Genomic DNA, 12132 nt, shown 5'->3' with positions numbered 1-12132 from the left:
GTGTGTCTATCCATCTGGGTTCCTGATGTGGGGGAGCCTATGTTCTGAGGCTCCCCAGCCAACTTGATTTGCATTTTAGTGAACAGGGGCTGATAGTACTGGGGATCTCAGGGTCAGGGAGTTCAGAGGCTCTGCAGAGGAGACATGTGGTTTGTACTAGGCACAGGATGACAGAAGCTGGAGAAGTGGAGTGGGATAGAATGATTCGGGAGGGAGCTGAGGCAGGCTTGGACATAGGTTTGGGGGAATCTTTGAGAACTGGGAAGTTGTAAGGGTGATTTGCTGATTGGAAGCCAGGAATTCCAATTCCCAGGATCTAAGGCCCTCCCCTGGTGAGGGAGGGTCTTACTGCATAGAGCTGCCCCATGGTGTTTACACTCCACTCTCTCTGGCTTCAAGCAGCACCACCTTGTTCTGGCTTTGACTACTCACTCTTCTTACTTTGACCTGTCAACTTCTGTTCTCCTCAGCATGCTTTTCTGCTCTTCCTTTCCTTGACAGTTTGATGTTCTACAGACACCAGCCCCTTCCTCACATGTCTAATCTACTCCCATGGCTTTCACTGATACTCAGAAATTTTCTGAATTCACAAGAAAAACGAAAGCCAAGCAGAGACCACACACAGTGTCCTCAGCCCCATTTCATTGTGTTTCTCTGTCTTCTTTGCCCCCAGACCCTGAATCATGGATTCTCTTTCAAAAGCAAATGGCACCTTTGCCATCCAGGTTTTGAAGATGCTGTGTCAAGACAGACCTTCACAAAATGTGTTTTTTTCTCCCCTGAGCATCTCCTCTGCCTTGGCCATGGTGCTCCTGGGGGCAAAGGGGAACACCAAAGACCAGATGGCTCGGGTAAGCTTTCCTATCAACAAGAAGGAGGGACTGGTCTGCAAGGCTTGTCTCCTATCCCCTCCTTGAGTTTTTTCAGAACTTTTGAGGAAGGAGGGGTGAGCCTGGACCATTTCAGGGAGGGGGTACAGGAGGAAGGGAAGGAGAGAGCTGAGGAGTTTCCTCCAGTGAGATGTTGTGAGGCTTGCTTGCAGGGGTTACTGTGTAATCTCTTTTTCATTAATAACATTCCTTGTATTTGTAATTTTTTTCTTACAATGTCTCCCTATATTGGTAGATACGTGTGCTCTTTTTGAAAGGATCAGTTCTTGAACTAATTGAGCATTTTGTGCTTTTCTCTAAACTCCTCAGAATTTCTTCTCACCCTTTTCTAAAATTGTGCATTAGGAGTTTTGTTATATCATTATTTCCTTTGTAACATTAAGATAATTGATTGTGTTTAGCTATTTTTTATCATATTTTTGGTTTGATAATACAACATTCATATTATTTTCTAAATTAAATAATTATTGAGAATCATTCTTTAGAAGAGGAGAAACATTTTTAGTGTTTACATCATTGAGAATTGTCAAGGTCAGTGTGGAAACTCTCTTCAACTGCTGCTGCTGGCATGAAGGACTTAGGGATGTCTCCCCAGGTACAGCCCCTCCACTGCCCCCTCCTTCTGTTTCAGTCTTGTCAGGGAGAGGAGCCTTCCAGTGACACCAATATAAAAATGGACATCCTACTAAAGGCTATGTACGGGGCATCCCTATAATGAAAACAAAATGTGGGTTGTAGAGAGAACCTGAACCATGCAAGGACTCATTCACCTCATCAAGAAGTTCCTTAAACTTGTGGCCTTGGAACAGTTGTTCACTTATGGGAAATAGTCCATTTCTATCCCCCAGATGAGGGATGTTTGGGCAGTGATGGTAAACTGGTCCTACATTACTGCAAATCTCAGGCCTGGGCATGAGCCACAGAGGAAAAACAACTTGCTACTCAAAATGGTGTTTCACAGGGGGAAATGGATCCAAGAATTTCTAATGCTTGCTGTGAAAAGAGACTTAACAGATATGAGCTACTTAGCAAATGTCCACTGTGACTCATGTTTATGCATAAGAAAACATCTGTAGAGTGAATAGACTAACAAAAATATGATTATGTTAATACCCAAATATTCACAAAAGATTGCCATTACATTATGCCTGTTGCTCCTGCCTGTTACTACTGTTGTTCCAGATCTGCCTCCAAGGTTGAAAAGACTGAAACTACATAAACCTGTATTACCACTTTTCAAAATGATTCAAATTGGTTACTTCTGGAATTGGCATTCTGCCAATTTCTTTCATGGTAAAAATTTATTTAGTAAAAGGTCTTTTTGTTTTTAACTTCTTCAGGAAACTTCAGTTTGTGTGGGATATAAGATGTTTACATTTTTTTCTCTTGAATTAATGTGTCAAACCAAGTCTCCTTGACCTCTTAGCTGAATGCCTTATATAGTCCAGTAGAGGGCAATCCAGCTGATACAAAGGTTTGGAAATTTGGTTGTACATCTTTACCAGGTGATAAGCCTTTTCTTGTTATCTTCTGGCTAATATTTACCAAAGAAAGCAGGTATTTTGACCAACTGGAAGACAGAGAAAATATATGTTGTTAAATTTAATTATGTTGGGAAATGGAAGTAATTTTACAAATTCTAGAAAAATTAGTTTTATAGCTTTTTTCAATACTGTCATTTAAGATTGTATCCCAAAGTTGTGCTGTTCTGTCACTTATTTATACAATGTCAAAAGCTAGTGCTGAGTAATCCGAAAGAGAAAAATAGACAAGATGTTAGTTATTTGATTGATACATAGGAGAGTTATTTCTTTAGTAATTCTTTTTAATAATTAGTTAGTAGGTTAATTTCCATGTTGTTGGTATTTTATTTGTAGTGTTGTTGATTTTTTATTTCCATCACTAACATCATTGAATATAAATTGTGTCATTTGTGTATTTCAGAGTCAAATGAAACTCTTCTTGTGACATAATATGACACCTTTATTGAAATATAAAGCATCATATAATATACATATATTATCTCTCTCTAGGGTACTGGGCTTATTTTTTAATTAATTTTTAATTTGTTTTAATTATACATGACAGTAGAATGCATTTATTCACTTTGATATAGCATACATAGATGAGATATAATTTCTCATTTTTCTGAGTGTAAATGTTTTAGAAGCATATTGGTTATTCAGTCACATATATACATAAAGTAATAATGTCTGTTTTATTCTACTATCTTTCCTATCCCCACATCCAATCCCCTCCCTCCTATCACTTCCCTCTACATAACCTAAGGTAACACTATTCTTCTCTAGTGCCCCCTGCCTTATTGTGAATTAGGATCTTCATATTAGAGAAAACATTCAAACTTTGATTTTGGGGGGATTGGATTGTTTTGTCTATCATGATATTCTCCAACTCCATCCATTTACTGAAAAGTGCCATAATTATCTGAGATGAGAATGGAAACCCTTGCTTTTTTATGAATCCATGAGTGATAAGCTTTTTTCCCATCCTTTCACCTTCAGCCTGTGGATCTTTGTCCATAAGGTGAATCTCTTGAGGACAGCATATTGTTGGGGCTTGCTTTTTAATCCAATCTGCCAATCTATGTCTTTTCATTGATGAGTTTAGGCCATTAACATTCAGGATTATTATTGATATATGATTTGTGTTCCCTGTCATTTTTATGTATTTCTGGGTTTTGATTTGTTTTAGTTGCCCCTGGGTTGAATGTTCCTTTAGTGCAGGGTACTGTTCAAGAACTGATTTATTCTTATTAATCATATTGCTCATTTTTTACTCTTATTTCCTTTTAAATATTATGATGATGATTGCATTCCTGTCCAAATGTTTGTTTGGTTTTTAGTTTTTTGAACTGCATCTTCTTTGTAAATAAATAGAGGCAAGTTATTTTAATATTTGAACTGCATTACTTTGTACATAAATAGAGACAAGTTACTCTCTAATTCTGACAAATTTATGGTGTCCATAGGATGCAGTACTTACCAATAGTCCCTTATCTGAACCTCTCTTGCCCCTTTCATTTTTTTTCTATTGTTCATCTATAAACTATGCAGAGAGCTCTGTGTCATGCAAAACCCATATCTTTTTTACTCAGGAGTTTCCTGGCCCCTCTCTCCACCTATCCCACCAGTGTCACTTTTCACTGACAATCAACTTCCTCTCAAAGGATAAATTTATGCAGTATTTGAGGAAAAAAAGCTTGCAAATTATTGTGGAGATCAACAGCAAAACTGAGAGAATTTTGTTGCATTCCTTCATAGGCACTGTCTTTAAACACAGAGGAAGACATCCATGAGGGCTTCCAGATGCTTCTCAACCAAGTTAACAACCCTGGGTCAAAGTACTTGCTTACAACAGCCAACAGGCTCTTTGGAGAGAAGAACTGTGATTTCTTCTCAGTAAGTTGAATCAGCAGAAGAACAAAAGTTTTATTTATAATACCTGGTGATATACAACACAGAAAAGAGACTCTAGAGACCAGGAAGTATGGCATATTTGGGAGTCTGTGGCAAGAGGATGGAGAGTTAGAGACTAGCTTGGACAACCTAGTTACACCCTGGTCTCAAGAACAAAATGAACTGCCTTGGGACATAGCTCAGTGGTACAGCATTTGCCTAGCATGCTCAAGGACCTGAGCTCAATCCCCAATACTAAAAAAATGAGCAAAAACAAAAACAAAAGAACAATATTTGAGAGAACTTGAGAAACTCACAGTAAACAATTTTTAGTAAAAACCCAATTCTACAACCATAACTTATATTATTTCAATTTACACAATGTCTCAAATATCATTTATTAACTCTGATTTTTCAGGGCTCAGAAAATATCTCTTACAAACTAAAATGTTTCACCATCAAGTAGCTTAAGATTTGATCATGTTTTTAATTTTAAGAGAAGCCTAAAGCTAGCATTCAGAATGCTTTGAAGCTCACTGTCATTTTATTGAGCAACCTGGCCACCTGAACTATTTCTCTCCAAAGACATTTAAGGAGTCCTGTCTTAAGTTCTACCACTCGGAGCTGGAGCTGCTGTCCTTTATCAAAGATTCAGAGAAGTCCAGGGAGCATATAAATGCTTGGGTCTCAAAAGAAACGAAAGGTCAGAATTATCAGTTATTTCATTCTCTTCCCACCCCACATCTGTTCTCCTCTCTTCTCTCCTCTACCTCTCCTCATCACTGCTAATGTCAGTAGTGTTGCAGAACCATCAGAGCAAGGTTGCCTGGCTGAGCCTCTTGGTGCCTGTCAACCTTAGTGTCTCATAGAAGATCTGATCAATGCTCAGGTTTTCAAACCCAGACAATTAATGCTGTCGGTTGTTCCAGGGCCAGAGTGGCTAATGCAAGTATAAAAAGAAACTCATAGGTCAGATTTCCCATATAATACTTTACATGTCACTGGCCTGTATTGTTCACACAGCAGGTGATTCTCATCTATGGGAACAGATCAATGGCCAGATCTTCCCAAGTCATGCCCTTGGCCCTCTTCTTCCTGGAGTCAGTTTGGACTTCACTTCTGCCACTTTTACATGTTAAGATGACTTCTCCTACTTCTTTTTTCCTATCTCTCATTTAAGTGCCCTTCATAAGACTTGAGAAGCCTAGATTTGATTCGTCAACTACAGAGCCTCTCTGAGAACTGATCCATTCCACAGATTGAAAACACCCTGCTTGTGAGGTTAAAACATACTCATTTCTGTTTTAGAGTATGACAAGCTCTAACCTTGGTTCTCAAGATCAATAATGGTTTGATGTTTGAACCATTCAGGCACTAACACACCACTAGGAATGTCCCTATTTCAGCTAACAAATGAGATAGTAAAAAATAGAGGAAGTACATTCCACTATTTCTTCTTGGAATCTTTTCTTCTTGTGCCCTCTAGAGGCAGCAAATTAGCAAGGATGCTCTTAGTTCCTTGGAACCATAGCACTTGATATACAGGGAAAGAAGGACATACCTTCACCTACCCAAATCATTATCTGTTCCAGGGATTCCAGGCACCAGGAGGGTGCAATCATAAAATCTCTTCTGTAGTCTCCAGAAACTCCTCCTATGTCCCTGCTCTGGAGCTATTCAATTCCGGCTGCCTCTGGAATGTTGCCAGGTAGCTGTACAATGTTAGAACTGGACCTGACCACAGGGCCTTAGACCTGACACTGCTCTTGCCCACAGCAGGTAATGTCAGCTCCTACCCAGACCCTCTCTCCTTTGCTGCTTGTCTTCTTCTCCAACCTGTTGTCAAATTTCTGCTTTGTACCAACCTGCTTTCCTCCAGTGACTTAGAAGTCTTTCACCATCATCAACTTGGTAGCTATTCCAATGTCTGTCATCATGAATACCACTCATAGCTGGGATTTTTTACTTTTATACCTATCATCCAAACTCAGCACATTTGAAAACAGAATGTTTGGATCTCCAAGACATTGTGTCATGAATATTCACCACATATTCAGAAGAACCAACTGATAGAGTTTGTGCTTGTCTTGAAAGGTAAAATTCCAGAGATGCTACCAGTGAACTCGATTGATGAGCTGGTCAGGCTGGTTCTTGTCAATGCCATCTACTTCCAAGGAATGTGGGACAAGCCATTTGACAAATCATGCACGGAAGAAATGGCTTTCAAAGTAAACCAGGTAGGGAGAGACTTTCAAAAATTATGCTATTCTGATGAAAAAATTGAATAGAAAATTTAAATTTGTAAAGGTATATGTGGTTAATCATAATTTCAAACTTATAATCTCTTTTAATGAATTATAAACTCATTGAAAAAAATGATGCACATAAATAATACTTGCTATCTATTATGTTTTATATCCTATTAGCACTCTAACTGCCTCTGATGAACTCTCATACATGTATTGGTTTAATATCATTCTGGACACAAATATCTTCCTATAGACATAAGTTGCTTACATAGAAAGCAAAAAGAAGATATATATATATATATATATATATATATATATATACACACACATATCTTTTTTGCCCCTTTTCATACTGTTATAAATATTGTGCTCATGTAGTCATTCTTCTCAGGAGGAGGAAAGGACAGTGCAGATGATGTGGCAGGAAGACAATTTTAACTACATCTACATCAGTGAGTTCCAGACAAAGTTGGTGGAACTGCCCTACGCTGGCAAGACACTGAGCATGATCATCCTGCTCCCAGATGAGGACCTTAGTGTGGTGAGTCAGGAGGGGCTGCACACCTGTGAACTCAGAAATTCAGTGGGAAGAATTGGGTACACCCTGTGCCTTTCTTTCACAGTATCTCCAACCCAAAGCCCAAATGGCCCAGCCCTGTCCTCCTTGATTCCTTGTGGTATGATCCTTATTGCAAGAGAGTTAACAGTCCTCTCAAGGGTGACAGTGCACTGTGATGACCTAAAGGGTCTCTGTACAGAGCAGCTCCTATAGGCTTTCCCTCTCTTCAGGTCCCTAACTGTGATGATGAGTTTCCACAAACAGTGTCTCATTCCACCTTAGACAGATGCCCCTGTCCTGGAGAGGCTCACACTGAGAGCCCTTCCTTTCCCAGTCTCTTTTGCTTGCTAGCAATGGTTTATTGTGTTAAAACTAAGCCTCCTTCAAACCAATAAATACCATTAGAAAAGCACCACTGACACATCTAGAGGCTTTTCACAAATAAACATGTTTTGCTAGTGGATGGATAAGGAGGGGCAGCCACAGTCTTCCTGCAGGGAAATCACATATGGGATTGCACGTGGTGTGGTGAACAAGTCAGAGCTCTCACAAGCTTCTGGGCAGCTGAAGGAGCTACCCATCCTGTGTGGGCAGTCAACATTGAATGTTCAAGGAAATGTCTGTGTGTCCACAGATACGTGGCATAGTCTGAATATGAACCTGTGATTCTGGTCTTTCAGGTGGAAAATAACCTGACTTTTGAGAAATTCACAGCATGGACCAAGGCAGCCTCTTTGCAGAATATTGGGTTAGAAGTTCTCCTTTCGAGATTTAAACTGCAGGAGGATTATGACATGCAGTCTGTGCTTCAGCGTTTGGGAATGGTTGATGCCTTCCAACATGGCCAGGCTGATTTCTCTGGAATGTCAACTGAGACAGACCTGTGTCTATCCAAAGTTGTGCACAAGAGTGTCGTGGAGGTGAATGAAGAAGGCACTGAGGCTGCAGCAGCTGACATAGATGAAGTGTTTGACTGCACATCATGGTCACCAAAGTTCTGTGCTGACCACCCCTTCCTTTTCTTCATCAGGCATAACAGAACCAACACTCTTCTGTTCTGTGGCAGGTTCTCATGTCCCTAAGGGTTGTAATTCCCCTCCATGGAGAATTTCCATCTTTCCATGTCCCCCAATTCCCTTTACAGTTCACAAGGATGGGCCTTTAGGTGAACACCAAGTAGAAAAATGAGGGCAGAGTCCTAAGCCTTCTGAACCACTTGCAAGTGTGATCTCATGATGCACCACACTGAGCTGTCCCCATACTGCCCACTCATTTGTACCACAGAACTAGGTCATGGCCAATAGACTGTCCTGATTCCCTGTTGTACTTAGGATGTGTGCAGTACAGAGGCCATATGATAGCTTGCAAACTTTCCCTTAGATGGGCCCAAACACATTTCCCACTCATTCCACATGCAATTCCTGCTTTTCTGGAACTTCAAACTTGTCACACAGCTGCCTTAGCCTGAATGCCTCAATAATAATAAATGCTGGTATATACTGTTACTACCATTCTAGTTTAAAGAGAAAACAAATTTTAGTCTGGAGGTGTGTCTCAGTTGTTCAGCAATTGTCTAGCACATGTGAGGCATTGGGTTAGACCCTCAACACCACATAAAAAATAAAATAAATAAAATAAAAATATTATGTCCATCTATAACTAAAAGAAAAAACCTTTAATGCATATTTTAATTTGGTCTCTCATTACCATTCACCATTCACCATATATGTTCTGCATTGCAATAGATAATAGGAACACAAGGAGACAGAGTCATGGTCCTTTGACACCTGCTCTTTAATGTGTTTTCCCAATTTATACAGTGTTTATGACAACCAGATTGCACAGTTGAATAGCTTTGAACTACCATGTAGCCCCCTTGCAGCTAGGACACCTTGCCTGGTGGTGTTGCAAATCTCTACCTCCAACCCAAACAGTTAAATGCCATTAGTCCTTTAAAGTTCTGTTCAAATGTTATCTTCTTCAAGAAATTTTCCCATTTTTCATAATCAGAAGTAAATCTTTGAACTTTCACAATAACTGCCGATGATAGTTGCATTGCTTATTTAGTAATCATTTTTATTATTTGTCTTTTGACTAGGCCTTAAAATCTTTACAATTTGTGATTATATTCTACATGCTATAGTGCAGTAATAAATAATTTGATCATATATGATCTCTGTAGTATGTATGCAACTAAATACAGAATAGTAACTTTGCCCATTGCTAATAAAACAAAGAGACTGCATATAGATAGAAACAAGTCAGTCATTAGCTTCACAATTTGCCTAGAAATGATCTATAAATGCATTTTCCACTGACTACTTACCATAAAATGTAAAGAGGGAGTTAAAGAAAAATTTCTTTGTTGGTTCCTATCATATGAAAGATGTTATATTCTATTTTAGCAGGGCCAGTATATGGAAAATAAGGAAATTAAATGTTATTACAAAAATGAAGGAGTTATGAGATTCTGTACAAAGAGGGTACTAAATGAGAATAATATATATGTTAAGAATCCAAAACAAAAAATCAGTTGTTTTTAAAGTGCTCTAGGTGAATTGTAAGCATATAGGGTTTTATTCCCGTGAGTATTTTTAAACAATGGAAGTGTCAAAAATTAGGGGCAACTGTGTTAGACTAAATGACTTTATTGTATAGGCTGCATGGAATACGACTGTATTATACTTATCATAGAGAAGCATAATTTGCATCATATTATGGCAGTTTATACTCAATGAAAACCTTCCAGAGTCCTTTTATTTTAGAATATCCTGTAAACAACTAGAGCACCAGAGCATGATTGTACAACACTACATGTTCCCTTGAATAAAACTGAAGAGGAATTTTGAATAATAATTTTAAAAAGAAAAAGAAAATGTAGAAAGGTACTTAGAGCTCTTACTTTCTAAGTACAGAATCCCCTGCCCAATTCAAGGCATCTTAATCTCCATCAAGAACAACAACAACAAAATAAGTTTTGTAGTGCTGTTAAATCTATCATTATAAATACAACTGGTGCAAATTGGTCAAACAGAGTCAACAAACACATGAGTATTTGGGGACCATTCCATATCCAAATGACAATAGTCATATGAACAAATGACCCTGGCTTGATTCAGCTTCTCGTGAATATAATTTTTATTCAACTCTCATTTTGTAAGTCAATAAGTATATATTACCATATTATTCTCTCATAAGTAGAATTCATTGTAAGTAGACATCTCAAAAATTAGATAATTTAAATAAGTTGGTAAGATAAAATTCAGAATGTCTAAAATTAGCCAGGAGCAGTGGCTCACACCTGTAATCCCAGTAGCTCCAGAAAATGAGGCAGGAGGTTTTGAGTTCAAAATCAGCCATAGCAAAATCAAGACACTAAGCAACTCAGGAAGATGCTGTCTCAAATAAGAAAGTAGGGCTGGAGATGTGGCTCAGTGGCCAAGTGCCATGGAGTTCACTCCCTGGTACCCCCTCTCCAATAAATAAATAAGTTAATAAAATGTCTAAAATTGTTAACATTTTTTTCCCAGATTGCTGGCCATTCAGGATTATATTTATCTCTGTTAGGTGTTTAAGATGCAATGTCCATTGCTTTCTCTTTTAAATATAAACTTTTAGGTTTGACAAAGAAATAATTTGTTAACTATGCTGGTCTGATATCTTGGTTTTCATAGTAATTTAAAAATGGGCAAATTAGGTAAATATAAGAAAGTAAAAGTTTATAAATGGGGACAAAACATCTGAATCATTTATATATTACAACAATGACAAATCAATTGCTACATGTAAATTCAAGTAGTCTTAGCTTCATGATAATAATATCTATTAAATGTATTTTTATAAAATATTGATAGATAGGAAAACAACTTACATTTGCTCTTCCCTGGATATTTACTTAAAAATAAAGCTTTGCTGAGTACAGAGACACCTGCCTGTAATACAAGTGGCTAGGGAAGCTAAGGCAGAAGGATTGCAAGTTCAAAGCCAGCCTTAGCAATTTAGCAAGAACCCAAACAACTTACTGAGACCTTGTCTCTAAATAAAATAAAAAAGGGCTGGGATGTGTGGTTAGTGGTTAAGTGTCCCTGATTTCAATAAAAATGGCTTTTAAGAGTTAATGTTTGAATTAACATCTGCAATTTTATACAGAAAGAAAGACAAAGGGAGAAAGACCTTAAGCCTTAACATGCATTTTGATGAAAATATTGAAAAATGTGGTATTGTAGCTTATTAAAAAGTAGGAATTTCTCTAAATTTTAAATATTTATATGGTTTGTTTCAACCTGTATATTTAAATTTAAGAGAGGGAAAAAAGGCAGAACAAACCTTTTCTCTTATTTCAAACAAAATGTTGAGGGGAAAAATACAAAGAAAGTTAAAAGGATGAGGATATATCTTTTAGAAAGTGTTTATTAATGAGGAAAGATTTTTGTATATAAGTTATGATGTTTGCCTTAAATTAAAATGACTGGATTGTTTCAAAATGGGAAGAGAAATAAGCAAAAAGCTCAAAAGCTAAAGGTTTAAACAAGTTGCAGAGTCTAAGCAGGTTGCAGGTTTGTGAAGAACAAATGTCCTAAAGGGAAATGTATGTGTAATTATGCTGACTATAATTAAGAGGAATTATTTGCAGTGTTTTCAAAAATGATAATTTAATCCTCTGGATATAAAAACAGAATCTAGGTTTCTATGTGGCTTTGTTAGTTTGTTTGTTTGTTTCATTTTGTTTTGTTCTTTTACCAGGGTTTTTGATCTCAGGTGCACTTAAGCACTGAGCCACATGCCCAGCCCATATTAACCTTCATGCTATATAAAGAACTCAAAAAAACTTAACACCAAAAAACAAACAACCCCATTAACAAATCATCTAAGGAACTGAACAGAAATTTCACAGAAGAAATACAATTGATCAGCAAATATATGCAAAAATGTTCGATATTTCTAGCAATTAGAGAAATGAAAATCAAAACTATTCTAAGATTTCATCTCATTCCAGTCAGAATGGCAATTATGAAGGA

General features: G+C 37.6%; 1 protein-coding gene across 3 annotated transcripts; it reads left to right on the top strand.

Annotated features, from left to right (window-relative positions):
* Window positions 1-635: 635 nt before the first annotated feature.
* LOC124098666 (serpin B9-like) lies at window positions 636-8196 on the top strand. 3 transcript variants are annotated; one of them, XM_058582349.1, is made up of 6 exons: window positions 636-851; window positions 4172-4309; window positions 4892-5009; window positions 6401-6543; window positions 6950-7096; window positions 7795-8196. In XM_058582349.1, the coding sequence occupies exons 1-6, from the start codon at window positions 684-686 to the stop codon at window positions 8194-8196; spliced, it is 1116 nt and encodes a 371-aa protein (XP_058438332.1). In that variant the 5' UTR covers window positions 636-683. The 3 variants fall into 3 exon arrangements, with proteins under 3 accessions (XP_058438332.1, XP_046309532.1, XP_058438331.1); XM_046453576.2 differs by having other exon boundaries at window positions 6947-7096; XM_058582348.1 differs by having other exon boundaries at window positions 636-884; window positions 4193-4309; window positions 6947-7096.
* Window positions 8197-12132: the final 3936 nt, after the last annotated feature.

This window comes from Marmota monax, unplaced genomic scaffold, assembly GCF_021218885.2.
Source record: "Marmota monax isolate L192 unplaced genomic scaffold, Marmota_monax_Labrador192_F-V1.1 WCK01_AAM20220418_F8-fsc00029, whole genome shotgun sequence".
In the NCBI taxonomy this organism is placed as follows: Eukaryota; Metazoa; Chordata; class Mammalia; order Rodentia; family Sciuridae; genus Marmota; species Marmota monax.
The sequence above is the reverse complement of the archived record's forward strand: the minus strand, read 5'-3'. Positions and strand labels throughout refer to the sequence as shown.